This window comes from Glycine max, chromosome 16, assembly GCF_000004515.6.
Source record: "Glycine max cultivar Williams 82 chromosome 16, Glycine_max_v4.0, whole genome shotgun sequence".
Lineage (NCBI taxonomy): Eukaryota > Viridiplantae > Streptophyta > Magnoliopsida > Fabales > Fabaceae > Glycine > Glycine max.
The window spans coordinates 19,981,209-20,001,627 of record NC_038252.2 but is presented as its reverse complement, the minus strand read 5'-3'; the positions used below and the strand labels follow the sequence as shown (position 1 = coordinate 20,001,627).

General features: G+C 37.8%; 2 protein-coding genes across 2 annotated transcripts; both read left to right on the top strand.

Moving 5' to 3' along the window:
• The first annotated feature begins 10,009 nt into the window (after nucleotides 1-10,009).
• LOC102669346 (uncharacterized) lies at nucleotides 10,010-10,486 on the top strand. The gene is made up of 2 exons (XM_006599838.1): nucleotides 10,010-10,266; nucleotides 10,330-10,486. The coding sequence occupies exons 1-2, from the start codon at nucleotides 10,010-10,012 to the stop codon at nucleotides 10,484-10,486; spliced, it is 414 nt and encodes a 137-aa protein (XP_006599901.1).
• Nucleotides 10,487-10,558: 72 nt separating this feature from the next.
• LOC112999783 (uncharacterized) lies at nucleotides 10,559-11,356 on the top strand. Its single transcript, XM_026126095.1, has 2 exons — nucleotides 10,559-10,841; nucleotides 10,926-11,356. The coding sequence occupies exons 1-2, from the start codon at nucleotides 10,559-10,561 to the stop codon at nucleotides 11,354-11,356; spliced, it is 714 nt and encodes a 237-aa protein (XP_025981880.1).
• The last annotated feature ends 9,063 nt before the right edge of the window (nucleotides 11,357-20,419 follow it).

The following is a 20,419-nucleotide window of genomic DNA, read 5'->3' as shown; positions in this document are numbered from 1 at the left end:
TAAAATAAAAAACAAAAATAATTTTTAGAACACTCATTGACCTATTTCTATTCAAATATAAAAATAATATAATAATTATTTTTTGAAATGAGTCCAAGTAATAATAGTTCTAAAGAAACCGAACAGAAGGCTAGACGAACATTAAATATGTTACATCATAAATAGGATGTACATGTACATTTGAAAATACACTTGGTCAACATTGAATGTGTGTCATCTACTTGATTAATTGGAAATGCAATTTCATAATTATAAAAAAAATACTAAAAAATCACCTTGAAACTAAAACCTTTTTTGTTGATCATTTGCAACTCCATTTCATTATAAGAGACAATGCTTTATCACAAAGAAAATCATTACTTTTGTTCGTTAAAACATAATCAATAAAATTTCTATAAGAAGATACAATTATCATTTTTACATAAAAGCAAAAGGTAAACATGGGAACATTCCTAAGGTAAACATACATATTTTATGATAAGAGATGAAAAAACAAGATGTGCCTATGTGGCCACCAAATATATATAACTATAAGTAAGAATCCAAAGTGCATAATTTAAAGTGTATCGGTGGAGAAAGAGTAACTTAATTATTGTCCAAGTAAACCAAAATAGTGTGTCAAAATATGTAGTAAAGACTAGATAAATACATAATGTTGAGCCTAGATCTATCCCAAAATAAAGACATCCAAAAGGAAAACCTATATCCTAGAGTAGTCTTATTCTACTGAAAACCCATGTAATTGTATTCTCCTCAACATTAACCTATGTAGTCACCTAAGCAAATCCTCTAGAAAAACAACCACGAGAAGTCACATCTAGATTTTCCTTGGGGTTTTCCTCCATTAGGTAAAGATCTTCTTCCTCCTCCGATTCAAAGTCACTCAAAACAGCCATTGGCAATGTCACTCTCCCCACACCAATATCTCTACCAAGAGTAGACATCTGGTTCGAGGTGGGAAAGTGAGAATAACCCAAATCACTAACCTAGGTGACATGACATCAAAAAGTGTAGCCTTAGAATCAGTAGAAGGGATGTCATATCCCCCCAGAAGTTTACTATGACAAAGATAACTCCATTATCTCCAAGGGCTAGCATGCTAGTAGTACGGTGACATCATTTGGGTCCACCACAAGAAATAGTCGAAAATCAGAGGGATTACATATGGCTTATCCATCGTCACCACATAAAATCAAAGCAATCCTACAAAATGATCCTCCTGTGACCAGTCATCATGAGTCCAGTATCCCTCAACCATGCGAAGTCACACATGGGTCGATGGTTGTCTCCTTGTCATAAGGATTTGAAAAATGTTGGGCGTATGAGTAAGTCTCTTTACTCCGCATAAACCATCAAACAATTCGACTCATAGGTCACAACACAACAAACAATCATCTGTCCTGGAACATGCTCTCACATGTTACCTTATCATAACTCAAAATAATTTCTACTTTTGCACACTCGGACTTGCTACCACTAGAACTCCTACAACTCAATGGACTTACATTATTTTAAGTTGCATGATTGTTGGGATTACACCTTCACCATGATACTATGGTGAATTCGCACAATTGATGATGACTCACATTTAGTCGGGATTGCCAAACCAGCTATGTGACCTAAGGTCACCACTCAACATCATTACCACTAAGGATGATTATGTCATGCGATCATCTCCCAAAAATCACTCTGTCCTCATCCTATATGCTTTAAGGAATGACTCCCCAACGACTCTCCCTACTAGATTGTCCATCAAGATTCAGTGTGGATTCCTTGTCAACGGTACCTAACTATAGTCGTCCATGGAGATTCCCTCTCCCTCACAAGCATAGTAGCCCCAAATGTGACCCTGACTTCCACAACATGTCCTCTAGCATGACCGGAATTCCCAGCTGATCTATATCTCGTTCATCTTTGTGACCATATGTGGCATATGAAACATGATACTTAATTGGTGTGCCTTTCACTTCATGTCCGCGTCCATTTCATCGTTCGCACGTGACCCAAAACAAAAAAGGATTTCCCTCTTCCTCCATTCCTCATCATCTATAATAGGTGGAATCAAATACAAATAAACACGTGCATCGTACACCTTAGTCCATCATGAATTTAATCCATGACTTTCCCATTTTATTAGGTTTTATGAGCAAACTCATCACACTAAGTGTTTTATTCTTAATTCGGTACTTATCCTTAATCTCCATTGCGAAGGCCCTAACCTTTATTCTAAGTCCATGTTTCACCTCTTTATAGCTCAAGGTAATTAATTATTCCATATCCATATCAATAGGTTCACACTCTTTTTAGTGTTAATTCATTACTTCCCGTTATGAATTATTTAATCAATAAAGTTATTCTTTCTACAATTTCACTCCACTTAGAGTCCATTTGTTGTCACGAGGATTCTCATCCCCGTCTCCCTATCGAACAATATTCAATTAATCAATTAGCTAGCATGCACACACAAATCCAGCACACACTCCTCAAAACTTAGATCATAGAATAATCGATAGTTAACTTGTGTAGTAACTAAAGTCATAGATGAATAATCAATAATCACCACATTGATAGATATCCTCATTTTAAGGTGAAATTCTCATAATTAAAATCGTGAATGCAAAATTACACTAAACAACAATTATTTCAATCAAAACTAATCTTTTTCTACAAGCTGAATTTTCGGTTCATAAATTTTTAAAAATTACATTTGAGCTCCTAATTTCGTCAAAATTTGAAGAACCATTCCATAATAGATATATTCATATCATAAAAATTCATCACATGAAAATTCATTAATTTACTGTTTATTTTTAACCAAAAACAATTGTAGCAAAAAAGGTAATTCATTGTTTCGATTTTTTTTTAAATAGCAACTCAACTCCATTTTTCATAATTCTTCACATAGATTATATTTGACACATCCTCTATACCATATATTTTTTCCAAGCCCAAAACTCACTAAATCTATTTTTCCCATAATTAAATAATTGTCATAAAATCAGAATTTCACTAATTACATATTGAAAAATAGTAAACGAATTTTCTAACATTTTAGAAAAATACTAAATGCATTCCTAAAAGTCCATGGAACAACATATATTTTTACCAAAGTCAGATTGTCAGTAAAATTAATTTTCCTCTATTATAAACCTTTGCTGTAAAAGTTACATAATTTCACAATTTAATTTTCTAGTGGTGATTTCTAAATCGAGTCGTAAGAAATTGCAGAAGAAGCAGAAACCAAACAGCCGATCTAGGGCTGGCCCTAAGGATTGTACCTAATGAAGGCCATCTTTTGGAACGCCAGAGGAGTTGTGAATGATAGATTTTATAAAAAGCTTTGCGTGGAACACAAACCAGACGTTCTGCTCATTGCGGAATCTTGGACTACTTCTAGTCTCTCTGGCTTTTGGAAGAGTTTACACATGAGACTTTTTTATGTAAATGATAGACAAAATCTCCAAACTAATCTTTGGGCTATTTGCTATGAAGAGTTGTCTTTTACTTCTTTAGCATGTTCTTCTCAGTATATATCTTTCTCTTCACTAGTTGAGGGACAATAGGTATTTTTTTTCTACTGTTTATGCGAGTACGACTTACACTACTCATCGTCAACTATGGCTTGAGTTGGAATCCTTATATTACAACAAAACTTCTTAGGCCCCCGGTGCCACATTGGTGACTTTAATGTGGTTTAGGGGGCGCATGAAAAGCGTGGAGGTCCTCCTCCTTTATTGCACTCCTTTAATGACTTTTTGGGCCTGGACAGATAGTTGTAGCCTGGTGCACCTCCCCACTTCTGGTGTTGATCTCACTTGGTCAAATGGTAGAAATGGAGGCATATCGCTGAGGCTGGATAGAGCCACTTGCGACAAGGATAGCTTTAATTTATGGAGCTTGATTAATTGCAGAACTCTCCCTCGTGTAAGTTCAGACCACTTCCCGTTACCGCTTTCCTCCACAGCGTGACTAAGGTGCGACATGCTACTCAAAATATGAATGGTTTAGAAAAGATGGCCAGATCCTAAATGCCCAAGTTGATATGGAACAAGTGGTTATTAATTATTTTTAGGATCTTTATGCCTCTGACAATCAATGTTTACAGAATGATTTGGTTGAAAGAACCATTTCCAAGCTTGTTGAAGAAGGGGATAACGTTTTGCAAACTCACTATCCTTCATTTTTGGAGGTTAAATTTGTTGTTTTTAACATATGAATGGTGGGGGAGCTCTGGGTCCTAGTGGTTTTGGTGGTTGCTTCTACCAAGCTTTTTGGGATATTGTAGGCATGGATGTGTATAAATCTTTCCTACAACTCTTTGATCAAGGCTGGCTCTTGCGTAATCTTAATTCGAACATGGTGGTGTTAATCCCCAAAGTGCCTGGGGCTGATACAATTGAAAATTTACGCCTTATAGCCTTGGCGAATTTTCAGTTCAAGATAATCACAAAAGGTCCTAGTGATAATTGCTTTTTACATTTCATTTTTGTAACCAATTATCTTAGTATTTTTAAGATTTTTGTCAATAAATCTTTGTTTTTTGAATAAAATTGTATAAAATAAGTTTAGGAAATTAAAGAGAGTTTTTAATGTTTTTTTGAAATTTTGATGTTTAAAGGACATTTTTGAAGAAAAGGGAAAGAGAAACTGCAAACCTCGGTGTTGCGAGATTATGCGGTGTTTATTATTTATTTGGATTTATTTATTTATATCTACATTTGCTTATTCAAAATCTCAACATATAGGCAAGTGTACCTAGTTTAAGTTGTAGCAAGAAATGATTAGTATAAGAGTTATTGTTGTATCTAGTGAGACTTGTTTTAACAATTAGGGAATTAGCAAAATTTGTTATCTAAAGAAAAAGTAACACACAACACAAGAGCGCTAACTCACTACAGTGAGACATCACTTTGTTGAGGTGAGAATACTCAAATTGGGTTAATGCAATTTCGCTGCAACAAGTTGTTAATTCGTTATGGCAAAATTGTTGAGTTTGCATTTTTTAAAAGAAAAATAACTCACTATAGCGGCGACATTGTCGCTAAAGCGACAAAAAAATAAATCTGGAAATCACAAAGAACAAAGAACATAGAGAAAAATGTATTGTTGGATTTGATTCCATGTATTTCATCCTATATAATAGCAAATCCTATGCTTATCTTCAATCTAACACATAAGATTCAACCATACTTATAATCAAAGCCCAATTCCTTGGTGAATTGATCCTTGACCTCCATACTTGGATTCCTAATTACTTAGGTAAACTAACAATAGAGAATCAAATGAAGAACAAAGATCTATGCAATGCACACACCTAATCTTATTCCTAAGCACTAAATCCACTATTACAAAATATAGATTTAACATCACACGATTAACATCGATTTTTCAAAAAACCGATGTTAAGAAAAGCACGGTGGCATTTTTGTAAATAAGTCGAGTTAGTTAACATCGTTTTTTTAAAAAACCGATGTTAACATCAACTGGCTAACATCGATTATTGAAAAATTGATGTTAACATCAACTGGTTAACATAGGTCTTTTAAAAAATCGATGTTATATTAACCAGTTGATGTTAACATCGGTTTTCTTTATAAAATCGATGTTGGGTTATAGATAAATTAAAACCCAGAAGGTTCTCCCCTTGCGTGCTAGCTCAGTCTCAGAAACAAAAGCCTCTTTCTCCCTCACCGCGAAGACCTGTCACTGTGGTCTCCTCCACACCATCGTTGTCGCTGGGGTTCGTGACCGCCGCGGTCCGTTGGAGTTCGACTTCAGCATTCAACACTAACATCAACACTGTAGTTTCAATCAGGTAATTCATTCTCTGTAATTTCTTGAAATGAGCTTCGTTAAGTTAAACCTTATATGACTGTTTTTCACCACCCCCATACTCCATAGTTAACCCCCATGCTTCAAACTACCTTACTTTAGTTAGGATTTAAGAAAGTAAACTTCAAACGGCTGTAACTTTTGATAGGAATGTCCGTTTGAGGCCCATAATATGTCAAAATGCTCGAAATTGAAGGAGGAATCCCTAGGAAAATTCCAAAGGGGATTTGGTCTACCAATTTTCCCAAAAAACGCCTCTAAGTAGGTGAAAAATAGGATTTAAGATTCAACCATCGATTTTTCCAAAAGTTTCAAGTTTTGTTATTCTATAAATAACCCAGTTTGGTCAATTTGCCCTATATATCTCCTTGGGTATGTTGATGAAATTATAATTACTGGCAGTACTATTCATTTAATTCAACATATTACCTCTCAGGCAAGTATATCTCTATGTTGATGCCAAGTTCTAATATTTATTTTCTCTTCTTTGGCTTTTGGTTGCTTCGCTATGGCAAATTTAGTTGCAAGGCGTAGGGAGTACCTTTACCTCTACCTCTACCTTGGTGGTTTACTTTATTCTGGGTTGTCCATTCATCAATTGCACTCTTCAAGTTTGAGGTAACTAGCAATGTTGTTCTATTCTTTTAGTGTGACTGATAAGCTATATTATTAATAGAAACATCATGTATTAGATATATTCTATTATGGATAATAAGCAAGTAAACCCTAATGTTAAATGATCCCTTAGTCCAAATGACTACATAAATAAATATGAATTAACACATACATTAACATCGATTTTATGTAAAAAAACTGATGTTAAGTTATGTTAACATCGATTTTTCCAAATAATCGATGTTAACTGTCAACATTAACATATATGTTAACATCAGTTTTCTGTAAAAAAAAACTGATGTTAAGTTACGTTAACATTAATACATTTTTTGGGTGTAATTCTTATCATCAACATCGGTTATTTAAATAATTGATGTTGTAAATTTAACGTTAACATCGGTTTTTTGGAACCGATGTTAACGATAATACATTCAACATTGGAACTTTCAACATCGGTTAAAAACCGATGTAGAAAGTCATAAATAACCGATGTAGAAAACATATTTTCTAATAGTGATCCATGCACATTTCTACTTATGATCTAGTCGCGAACTTGCTTTCCAGCACAATTCACTTCCATCAAAGCTATGTTGATAATTCCTAACACACATTCATGCTCAAAGTAGAAAAGGAATGCAAAAATTGAAGCACACTACTAAAAAAAAGCTTTTTTACGATGCCCTTTCTACAATGGTCATAAGAAAATCGTCTTAGTTAATAAGGCGATGGCATTATCGTAAATATAGCGCTTCTAGAACAAACTCTACGACGACGGTTACGTTAAAGATCGTCTTAGAAACCACTGTATAAAAAATCAGTGACATTTTTGTAATTAAGTGGAAGTTAATTTAAGACAGTTTTGTGATAAAACCATCTTTAAGTTTTAATATATATGTAATTTTGATCATGTTTACTCGTGCTCATTCTCATTCTAAAATCCCTCACGTCCACTGTTTTTTGTGTACCCTAGACTCAGTCTCGCGTCATGGCTTCACTATCACCCCCTAGCCCTATGCTTGTGCCGTCAACTCTGTCGCAACTCTGCCCCATGGCAAGACCAAAGCGGTGTGCCACTAAGCTCTTCCCCAATCGCTCCTTTTAGTAGAATCCTAAACACCCCTCAGCCCTTTATGTTTTGATAGGGGTATTTGACTCCGAATGTTGTCATTAACCTTGTTTCTGAAATCTATACTAAATTTCCTTCAATTTGGTATATCGAACCTTGCTTTTGGACTGACGAACATGAACAAGAGAGGTCTTTGAGCGATGCAAAGAGAAACTAATGTAGAGCTCACAATAGGTGAGGGGAGTCTATTATTGTTTACAGTTTTTAATACCATAGTCGGGGCAAGGGAACCTAACTATGGGGATGTAAGCCTATCCTTGTTGCATGCTGGTTTTCAAGAAAACAATGTTATTGACTAATGGCATGCGATATATCTATTATTGATGAATAACATTATTGTTTTTATTATACTTGTGTTGTTTGAAGACCTGGGGAGTGTGGATCTCAACCATGAACTATATATGTATATGCGGAGTGTGACTTACTGATGATATTTCTATTGATGACATTAATTAATATGAGGTGACGTTGATGTTTATGATAATATTGATATGAGATGATGTTGTTATTGATGACTATGTTAACATGAGTTGATGCTGTTATTGATGACTATGTTAACATGAGTTGATGTTGTTATTGATGATTGTGTTAATATGAGATGATGATGATGTTGTTGTTGTTGTTAATGTCATTGAGATGAGATGATGCTGATGTTGAGAATGATATTGAGACGAAATATTGACGATGTTGAAAATACATTGAGATGATGTTATGTTGTGTATGTATATGGGGGGTGCAGTGACCTTGTTGGATATCCCTGGTGGAAGAAATAGAGTGGTTAAAGAGTTTTAAGCCTCTCTGGGGGGGGATAGCCTTAGAATCTTTATTTATCCATGTCCAAGAATTGGAAGGGGCCCCAAGTTTCATCCTAAATAGGAATGGAAATAGTATAAACTTTGTAAGTAAGTACTTGTAGTTTTTCATAAGGAGGAATACTGTTCTTGGGGGCAAGTCCCTCGGTTTGGACCTCCCTTTGAGAATTAGGCTAATCCCCGGGGGGGGGGGGGGGGGAGTTGCCTGTGCACGACAGGGTGACCTCAACACTTACTGCCTAGTTTTCCTTAGTGAGGGTGTCGTGTGGACACGCTTAGGCTATTTCCTTGGGGATGATACCACATTGCATTTAAGAGTTGAGGTCAGGTGGATGCATCATACTGAGCATGATTGATTGGAACAATGGACTGATGATGAATATTGTTGAGTGTGTGTTGGACTAGTGAATGTTTGTGTAAGCTTATGATATTTGTTAATGGTTTCTTACTAATTATGGTTATTTTATCTTTGTATTAATTTCTTTTATAATAAACTCACCCATCGCAATTTTTGTATCATGTGGTTGGTACCTGTGATGATGCGAACCTTTGTTTATGGGAGCAAAATGACAGCAATAGAGTACGAGAAGTGAGATTCTTTTGTGGAGCCGCCGAGCCGACGTGATAACGTTGGGATTATTTTGGGAAAAAGTTGTGTTTTGTTAATCAACTCTTCGATAGTTGGTTCCATGATTCTTTTTGTTGAATTAAAGATGTAAATAAAAAATTTAATTATATGTATGAACAAATTTACTTTTCATTATGTGAATGGTGTGTACTGAGTTACTATTCCTATATATATGTGTATTCACTTAAGTAATGGTGTATTGTTTGGTGAATGTATATCGAGAAAAAAAATTTACGTTAATTTTTCATAAGCAAATTAACATAGTTTTCATTTAAAAATTGAAATTCTTGCGGTTTAGAGTGGTGATATCGTAGCGATGAGGCGGTCGAACCTTTTCGGTCAGTGAGTTGTGAGTCTGCTATATTTTTCTGTGCATTTTTGTGGTTTCCTTTTTGAATGCTCGATGTTTGTTGGTTGCAATTGGAACTTACTCACTTTGTTGTGTTTCCATGAGTTATAGAGATTTGATTGTTGCAGTCATAACATGTTTGTTCTCGTGATGTCTGCTATACCATGAGTTTTAATGCCGTGTCATGAGTTATTAGACTGACCATCTGTATAATTTATGAAGTGCAATAGGATGATATGGCAAGCAATTAGGAAATACAAATGATGGAAAATGAGTGTTAATGTCTCGAGAGAGGACTAGTTTAGAGGAATACTTTCTCGAGGTATCAACTCTCAAAAGTAACCAAGTAGGAACTTGAGATGGTTGTGATTGTTGTGTTGTTCTTTTTCTTGTGTGTATTCTTTCCATGTTTCACTTCTTGGTGTGTATAGGTACTGATGGTTGGACAGAATGATCATGCGATAGCTGATGCTCTCCAAGCCTTAGCTCAGGCTATATGGAATCCAAATAGGGGAGAAGCTGCTAGAGCTGTTGAGTACCAAGGGTTGGACCGCTTCCAATGAAACAATCCTCTTGCTTTCAATGGAGGATACAACCCTAATGGTGCTCAAAATTGGATAAGAGAAATTGAGAAAATTTTCCAAGTAATGGCATGTTCGGAGGGGCAAAAAGTCGCTTTTGGTACATATACTCTGGTAGAAGAAGATGAGTATTGGTGGGAGAATACTCGCCAATGCCTAGAGGCTGAAGGTCAAGATGTGACCTGGGATGTCTTTAAGAGGGTATTTTTGGAGAAATACTTTCCTGAGGATGTTAGGAACAAGAAGGAGATGGAGCTCTTGGAGCTCAAGCAGGGAAACATGATTGTAGCTGAATATGGAGCCAAGTTTAAGGAGCTGGTGAGGTAATTTCCCCATTATCAAGGGAGAGATGGTGAAAGTTCCAAATGTGTAAAGTTTCTAAACAGCTTGCGACCTGAAGTGAAGCAAGCTATGGATTACCAGGGTGTTCATCAGTTTCCACTCTTGGTTAACATGTGCCGGATTTGGGATGAAGGCTCTCGAGACAGGGCGAGCTATTATAGGAGTACAGGTCCAATGAAGAACAAAAAGAATGAACCTTAACATCGGGGAAAATCATACTTGACCCCTCCTAAGCAATATGGTAACCACCCCAACAATCAGAGGACTGTTGCTATGGGGTTTGCGGGTGGTAGTGGTAGCAAACCCAATACTTTCCCCTCTCAGATCACTTGTTACAAATGTGGTAAGCCAGGGCACATCTCCTCAAATTGTCCTGATAAAGGCATGACCTATTTTAATTATAGACAAAGGGGGCATATTCATAGAGATTATCCATATCCCAAGAAGGAGCAAAATGGTGGGGGCTTGAATGACCAAACTGGACATCTAAAGGCCACAATAAGAGTCTTTACCCTTAACGGTGCCGAAGCTTCGAGATCCAAAGATCTAATCCAAGGTAAATGTTTCATAAATGGGATTCCTTTACTTATGCTATTCGATTCCGGTGCAACCCATTCTTTTATATCTTGTTCGTGTGTAGGGAAACTTAAGCTTTCTGTGTCTTCTTTAAATAAAGATCTGGTGGTAAAGACCCCAACTAGTGGTTCTGTGTTAACTTCTAATGTGTGTTTGAATTGTCCTGTGGAAATTTCTGGTAGAACATTTGTGATTGATATGGTTTGTTTGCCTTTGAGCCAAATTGATGTTATTCTAGGTATGGATTGGTTATCTTTCAACCATGTCTTGTTAAACTGTTTTGATAAAACTGTGGTGTTTGATGGTTCTGGAGTGAGTAAGAATATGATGTTTATCTCTGCCAACCAAATTGTGACATCTTTAAAAGAAGATGCTCAAGTGTACATGATCGTGTCTAACCGACAAAGGTTTCCATATGTGACCTCTCTGTTGTCAGAGAGTTTCTTGAAGTGTTCCATGAGGATATATCCGGTCTACCACCCAAGAGAGAGATAGAGTTTTCCATAGACCTGGTACCTGGTGCTGGACCCATATCCGTAGCCCCTTATAGGATGTCTCCTATAGAGTTAGTCAAGCTTAAGAAACAGTTAGAGGAATTGGTGGAGAAGCGGTTTGTGAGACCCAGTGTGTCTCCATAGGGAGCACCATTGTTGTTAGTAAAGAAGAAAGATGGGACCATGAGGTTGTGTGTAGACTATCGGCAGTTGAATAAGGTGACAATTAAGACTAAGTACCCTTTGCCTAGAATAGACGACCTTATGGACCAGTTGGTAGGAGCTTGTGTGTTTAGCAAGATAGACCTTAGGTTAGGTTACCATTAGATCCAAGTGAAGTCTGAGGATATATCGAAAACTGCTTTTAGGACCTGTTATGGTCACTATGAGTATCTAGTCATGCCCTTTGGTGTGACTAATGCTCCAGGTGTGTTTATGGACTACATGAATAGAGTCTTTCACCCTTACCTTGATAGTTTTGTGGTAGTATTCATAGATGATATTTTGGTATACTCCAAGACTAGAGAGGAACATGAAGAACACTTAAGGATTGTGCTGCATACCCTTAGGGATCGACAACTTTATGCTAAGTTGTCTAAGTGTGAGTTTTGGTTAGAGAAATTTAGTTTCCTAGGGCATGTGATATCTCAAGGGGGTATAGCTATAGATCCCTATAAGATAGAAGTTGTTCTTGAGTGGGAGAGTCCTAAATTTGTTTTTGAGATTAGGAGTTTTTTGGGCTTAGCAGGATATTACTAGGGATTCATAGAAGGTTTCTCCAAGTTGGCTTTACCTTTGACTAAACTGACTCGCAAGGGTCAAGCTTTTGTGTGGGATACCCAATGTGAGCATAGTTTCCAAAATCTTAAGGAAAAATTGATGACTGCTCCAGTGCTAGTTTTGCCTAACCTGAGAGAACCCTTTGAGGTGTATTGTGATGCATCAAAGATGGGTTTAGGAGGAGTGTTGATGCAAAATGGCCAAGTAGTGGCCTATGCTTCTAGACAACTCAAGACTTATGAGAGGAATTATCCCACCCATGATCTGGAGTTGGCTGTTGTGGTTTTTGCCTTTAAGATGTGGAGACATTACCTGTTTGGCTCTAAGTTTGAGGTGTTTAGTGATCATAAGACCCTTAAGTACTTGTTTAGTCAAAAAGAGCTAAACATCTATCAAAGGAGATGGCTAGAGTTTCTTAAAGATTATGATTTTGAGCTTAGCTATCATCCCGACAAAGCCAATGTAGTGGTTGACGCCTTGAGTAGGAAATCCCTACATATGTCTGCCTTGATGGTTAGAGAGATAGATCTCCTAGAACAATTTAGAGACCTTAGTCTTGCATATGAGGTTACCCCTAATAGTGTGAGATTGGGAGTTTTAAGGATCATGTTAGTCGTCTTATCGACTAACTTTTGTATAGAAAACATTTTCTAAAACTTGTATAGTTCCCCAATTTATAGTTATTTTGTAGGAATTTGTATATAAATCTTGTTTTGTTTGAATAGCTGTCTTTAGAGTATCTCCCATGTGATTTAATGATAAAATTTGCACAATTTCAGGTCAAAAGAGGCTAAAATCTTGAAATGCTAAAAGGAGCAGTCGCGCTAAGCGGATCCTGTGGGCTCAGCGCGCATCCACCGCTAAGCGCAGCTTCAGCGTGCTTAGCGTGACAAGGGAATCTGGAAGAGCACAAGGATCAAGGCCGCACGCTAAGTGCGAGGTCATCTTGCTAAGCGAGACGTTTGTCTCTTGCCAGGCTCAGTGCACAACTAGCGCCAAGCCCAAATCCACTTACTCGTGCTAAGCGCGAGGGTGGTGCTAAGTGCGATGTCACGATTTCAGAGCCTATTTAAGCCTGCATTGTCTGAATTAGGGTGACAAATTTTGGAGACCAGAGCTGCATACTTTTGCACAGAATTCAAGATAGTGCTCTGGAGGCAGCAGTTAAGCAAGGAAGCTAAGGTTCATCACTTTAAGATATTAGAGAGTGTTTTAGTGATTGTGAGGTGCCAAGAAGAGGAGGAGGCATCCCCCTTCTTATGTAAGCAACAATTGCTCTGTACTTTCTGTCTCATTTGCATTAGGGTTCCTTGTATGGCTGGTTAAATACCCTAGTTGGAGATTTCTAAGGAACAGTTGATGTAATTACTTTTAATATCTAATTAATTGCGTTTTGTGTGTTCAATGCTTCTTTCAATTCTTAATTACTGCATGCTCTTGGTCTGATCACCCATTTGTGTGTACTGTTAGGTGACTTTAGCATTGGGAAATGTACTGTTGCCTTAGAACTTGATAGAAACAGGACTAAATAACTACATTACTAGGGATGGATTGTGGGGTTTTGGTTTTCTGAATATCATGTGATGACAATGTTGTTTAAGTTAAGTCTAGTCTTACAAGAGGGATCTGCGGACGAAGCTTAGGTTAAATTAGTCTAAACTTATGAGGGATCGAGGTTTAATACTTTAGGCTGCAACATAGAACACAAGAACATGATTAATTAGAGAAATATCCTCATATGCATCAACTTGTTTGTTAGAAAGACCCAACACTTTTTACCGATTGCTGTCAACTTTTACTTACTTGCATCTACTGTTTTTACCATAGAAGTAGTTTATTTCTGTTTTAACCATCGATTATCAATGTTGTTCCAACAATGCCTTACTTCTGAATATAACTTTGTCTAATAAGCAAGTTCCCTGATTTCGATACTCGGATCACTCCATTTTAATTTTAAATACTTGACGACCGGGTGTACTTTCTGGTGTTTCATTTCCCTTGAATATATTTGTTGAAAATTGGAGAAAAAGGAACCATATGGGAAAATGAACAAAGTATTTATGGCGCCATTGCCAGGGAACTTAATTCATTAGAAGAGTTCAGTTCAGTTTTACGACATTACTTTATATTTTTCTCTGTGATTCATTGATTCCTTTTGTTCATATTTTAGTTATTGCATATTTTATTGTTGTTTTGAACTAGATAATTGCTGTTCTGTTTCTCTTGTATGCAAAGAAGATCTATTGCAGGTGATTTGATCCCCATCGATTTGGAGATTAACGCTACTTGCAAGAGGCGCAACGAGAGAGAATTAGAAAATTTTTGTAGGACTTGGAAGCAGCAGCAACTCCAGAAGAAGAACCTCGATCTTCCAAGGCGTCTTCTAGCTTTCCTATTCCAGGGCAATCTCATACAGATATAATTGAAGAAGTTATTATGGTTGAAGCCAAGAAGAGTGACCTGGAAGATTACTCAAGTTCCACTGTGCCGCAATTCTTTTCCAGTATAGCGTAGCCAGAGGTTCAGGCACAAACAATCACATATCCTCCTTCTTTGATACAGCTAATTCAAAATAATCTGTTTCATGGTCTACCAAATGAAGACCCATACACACACCTAGCCACTTACATTAAAATATGCAATACTATTCGATTGGCTGGTGTGCCTAAAGATGCAATTCGATTGAGTTTGTTTTCATTCTCATTGTCTGGAGAAGCTAAGAGGTGGCTTCACTCATTCAAAGGAAATAGTCTTAAGACTTGGGATGAAGTGGTTGAGAAATTTCTAAAGAAGTATTTCCCGGAGTCTAAGACCGTAGAAGGAAAAACAACCTTCTCTTTTTTTCACCAATTTCCAGATGAATCCCTGAGTGAGGCCTTAGAAAGATTCTGTGGTCTATTGAGAAAGACACCCACTCACGAATTCTCAGAACCGATCCAGCTCAACATTTTTATTGATGGGTTAAGGCCATAGTCCAAGCAGCTATTAGATGCTTCAACTGGGGGAAAAATAAAGTTGAAGATCCCCAAAGAAGCCATGGATCTTATTGAAAATATGGCTGCAAGTGACATTGCTATTCTTAGAGATAGAGCCCACATACCAACAAAGAAAAGTCTTCTGGAACTTACATCGCAATCGGCGTTGCTGGCACAGAACAAGTTGTTGTCCAAACAATTGGAAGCATTGATCGAAACACTAAGTAAGTTGCCAAGTTAAATACATTCTGCACAATCTTTACCATCTACTGTTTTGCAGGTTGCAGGGTGTCCCATCTGTGGTGGAGCTCACAATTCTAGCTGCTGTATCCCCAATGAAGAACCAACTCATGAAGTCAATTATATGGGGAACCAACCAAGACAAAATTTCAATGTAGGTGGATATTTCGGATTTCAGCATGGCCAGCCATATAATTCACAGTAGGGATAGTGGAGAAATCACCCTGGAAACCAGTTCAATAAAGACCAGGGTGTTCCATCTAACAGGCCACAACAACAAGGGCCTAGTCTCTATGATTGAACAACGAAGCTGGAAGAGACTCTAACTCAATTTATGCAGGTTTCTATGTCTAACCAGAAGAGCACGTAGTTTGCTAGTTGTCCCACTTGGACTTCCAAATTCTTTATGGCAAGGAAGAGTGTAAAGTTGTAATGAAAAGGAGCAGAATGGAAATTAAGGCTGATGAAGGTAGAGCTGAAGAGAAGGTGGAGGGATATAAACAACAGTCGACAACTAAGCTGACACTTGAACCAATTTCTGATTTTGTTGAACTTGAGGAAGTTGTGGAAGATGAAGATGACCAATAGGAGAGAAAGACACCAATAAAAGAGAGTGAAATAGGAATAAAGATGAAGGAAGAACAACAAAAAGAAAAAGAAAAAGAAGAAATAGAAAAAGAAAAAAATCAAAAAAAATGAAAAAGAAGATCAAGAGTGAGGTTTCAAGAGAGAAAAAGAGAGAGATTACTTTAGTTGAAGGCAAGGAAGTACCATATCCATTGGTACCTTCCAAGAAGGATAAAGAGCGACACTTAGCCAGATTTCTTGACATCTTCAAGAAATTGGAAATTACTTTGCCTTTTGGAGAGGCTCTCCAACAGATGCCACTCTATGCAAAATTTTTAAAAGACATGCTAACAAAGAAGAATCGGTATATCTGTTATTCGATGAATACGACTAAATTTTGTGTATAAAACCTGTGTAAATTGGATCAAACTCCTCCAATTTATAGTTATTTTGTAGTGTTGTGATTACTTTTTGTTAAAGATAGGTAATAAATACTTAGTACTTCCATTTTGTGTGTTTAATAACCATTTCCTCTGAATTTCAGGTTAATTAGGAAAATTTGTGAAGCGCTGATTTTCATCCTCTCACTAAGCCAATCTATTGGCTTAGCGAGCCAACCATTGAGCGCAACACTCCTTGGCTGAGCGCGAGGAAGAATCTAGAAGAAGGATAAGCTGTGCATGTTCGCTGAGCAAAGGGTCATCCCGCTAAGCGCACCGCTTTCAATCCATCCACTGTGTGAGAAAAGCACGCACTAAGCCGAAATCCACTAATGCGTGCTAAGCGGTTCAGAGTTGCACTAAGCGCGCAAGCACAAACAAAGCCACCTATTTAAGCCTGAAATCAGATTTTGGAGAGGAGTTTGGGCTTTTCCTTGAGCTTCTTCCTTTTTTAGAGATTTCTAGAGAGAGAGAGAGGTCCAAGTTCTGGGATTTTGGCCATTTTCTCAAGGAACTTATGCATGTGAGAGATTCTTGAGAGAGAAGGGTCCGAATCCAAATAGTTTTGAGAGATTTTGCTGTGTGAAGACCTGTAGAGAATAGAGCTTGAAGAGGAAGTCGTCCTGAGAGCTTGAGATGAGTTTATGAGTGATTGTAAGGTTCTAGAGGTGGAGGAGACATCCTCACCGCTTGTATTTCTTTAATCCTTCATTTTTATCTTCTCTCTGTTGTAAAGGAAGCTTCCCAGTTATGGAGAGCTAAATCCTCTGTTGGTTCTTCCTTGTAGGTACTTGATGTAAATATCTGTATATCTATTTAATGATGTTTTGTGTGTTCACTGTGCTATCAGAACTTCATTCTAGCATGCCTTTGCCTTGATCACGTAGATGCATGTGTTGTTAGGATCATTCAAACAGTGGAAACTAGTCTGATTCTTAGAATTTGATAGGACAGGGCTAGTTTATCGTATTATCACATGAGGGATCGAGGTACGGTAACCTAGTTGTTTGTATGTTTGTCGTAATGCGGTTCTGGTTGAGTTTAGTCCAACAAGAGGAATCTGAGGATGATGCTTGATCAGGATTAGGCTACACTATCATGAGGAATCAGGGTTTAGCATTTCAGGAGACACCATAGAACACATGAGCATTGTTAAGTAGAGAATATCCTTTTAACATCAGGCACCTAATAGGAAGACCAACATGTTGTCTACTTGTCTTTACATATCATTTCTTACGTGGTTTTCCTTTTTATAGGTAGTTTAAATACCTGTTCATAGTCAACACATCTCTTTTCATACTAGACACCTATTCATTGAATATAGCTTTACCAAGTAAAATAAGTTCCTTGAGAGTTCAACCCTCGGTTCTTACCATTTTATACTACTTGCGGGATCCGGAGCACTTGCCGGGTTCCAACAATATCCACAGTGACATGATAGTTGTGGAAGGAAATTGTAGTGCTGTCATTCAATGCATCCTTCCCCCAAAGCACAAAGATCCTGGAAGTGTCACTATACCGTGTTCCATTGGTGAGGTTGTTTTGGGTAAAGCTCTCATAGACTTGGGAGCTAGTATCAATTTAATGCCTCTCTCCATGTGCCAACAACTTAGAGAGATAGAGATAATGCCCACACGCATGACCCTTCAGTTGGCTGATTGCTCCATCACAAGACCATATGGAGTGATTGAAGATGTTTTGGTTAGGGTCAAACATTTGATCTTTCCAGTTGATTTTGTAGTGATAGACATTGAAGAAGATGCTAACATTCCCCTAATTCTTGGAAGACCTTTTATGTCCACCGCAAGCTGTGTGGTAGACATGGGGAAGAGGAAACTACAAATGGCCATAGAAGACCAGCAAATCAGTTTTGATATGTTTCATGAAGAGAAAGCTTTGCCTGACCAAAATGTCTATTTCAAGCAGTGGGCTTAGTGGATATGATGCACTAAGCGCCACTTCTCTAGAAAAATTTATTGTAGCAACGCTAAGCGCGCTGTCCTGAGCTAAGCCCCATACCCATTCTGGAATTGAACTTTCACGAGTTGGGCTTAGCGGCAGGGTGCGCTAAGAATCAATCCCTTACTGTTTTTGAAATCCTTGGAAATGCGCTTAGCACGCTTGTTGCACTAAGCCTAAACTACTCTTTGTAAGTTGAAGCTTGATTGCATGCTAAGCCTTTCATCTCAGGCTAAGCACATTTTGTAGAAAAATTTTATGTTGTAGAAAGCGCTAAGCGCAGCCTACGGTGCTAAGCCCCAGATCCTCTCTGGAATTTGAAACATCAAGTTGGGCTTAGCGCGAGGTTAGGCTAAGCGCATAGGCTTTAAACTCAAATGTCATGTTGGCACGCTAAGCGCACCAAACAAAAATGCTAAAATAAAATAGAACTGCCAATGGCAGTTACCTTTAGACCAAAGCTTTTTCCTATGCTTGTGCCCTTGTGCTTTTGTGCTTTCTTCTGCCTGCATTTCAAGTCATCCCTGCTTCATTCTTGCTTTCATTTTACATCCTTCACTTCAATCTAAGTAAGTTTCTATTTTCTTTCCATTTTCTTTTCAATGCTTGAACCTTAGGATAGATGATTTAGTGCTTTTTAGTTTGCATTCCAGTTTAGGTTTAGGGTTTACAATGTATGTCTTAGGCTAGGATTTTATGGCCCATTAAGGGCTTTTCCTGCAAAAAGGGGTGAGGACCCTTGTGTTTCTGCTGGAAATCACGATGAACTCGCTAAGCGCACCTGCTGCGCTTAGCCTGTTCATCACAACTGTTAAATTTTTGGATTTCTAGATGATCGTGCTAAGTGGACCATGTCGTGCTAAGCGCGTTCATTCCTGTTGATGAACAAAAATGATGAGTCCGCTAAGTGCGTCTGTGCGCTAAGCAGGACTAGTGTTTCAGACACTTGGAATTATTTTAAATTTTTGGATCAGCGCTAAGCCTTACCTATCAGGCTAAGCGCCACTTTGCTTCTATTTTTCAAACTTTGAATAAGGCTAAGCATAGCTTGCTACGCTGAGCCCCTGTTATGTTTCATGGAGGTTGAGCTAAGCGCGCCCTACTGCGCTAAGCTCAACTCTCTTATTGTCTTTAAGCTTTTGTAGTCAGGCTAAGCGCGCCCTGTGCGCTAAGCCTGAGTGTCATTTTAGTGAGGCTGAGCAAAGCATGCCCTGCTGCGCTAAGGTAAAGTCCTTTACTGTTTCAAAAATTGTAGATTTAGGCTAAGCCCAACATGCTATGCTAAGCCTAATCTTCAAAAAAACATTTCAGTTTTCAGTTTTAATTTTCTGTTTTTGATGAAAATAATCTTGTTTAACCTTGTGGTTTGATCTTATATTTTCAGATGGCTTCAAAGAAAAGAAAATCATATGCTCCTTCATCTTCCCAAATTAGATTTGACAGATCAAGATTCCATTCACAGGAAGCTTGGGACAGATATAATGACATTGTTGCACCTAGGAAGCTGCTTCCGAAAAGAAATGTGGTAGAATACTGATGGAAGCTTGCTTGTGGGGCTTCTATGGAGGCTGGATCTTTGAGCTTCAATGAGGTCCTTTAATGGTGATTTTCCACCATGGAGATGCAGCGGAAGACAAAGGAGAAGAGGTGAGAGGAGGCGCCATCCACTAGGGAATAAGCTATGGAAGAAGGAGCTTCACCACCAAGATGAGCCTTGGATAAGAAGCTTGGAGAGGATGCTTCAATGGAGGAAAAGAAAGAGGGAGAGAAAGAGAGAGGGGGGAGCACGAAATTGATGGAAGAAAAAGGGAGAGAAGTTGAACTTTGAGTTGTATCTCACAAGACTCTCATTCATCAAAGTTACCACAAGTGTTATACATGCTTCTATTTATAGACTAGGTAGCTTCCTTGAGAAGCTTTCTTGAGAAAACTTCCTTGAGAAGCTTCTTTGAGAAAACTTCCTTGAGAAGCTAGAGCTTAGCTACACACACCCCTCTCATAACTAAGCTCACCTCCTTGAGAAGCTTCCTTAAGAAGATTCCTAAGGAAGCTAGAGCTTAGCTACACACACCTCTCTAATAGCTAAGCTCACCTCCTTGAGAT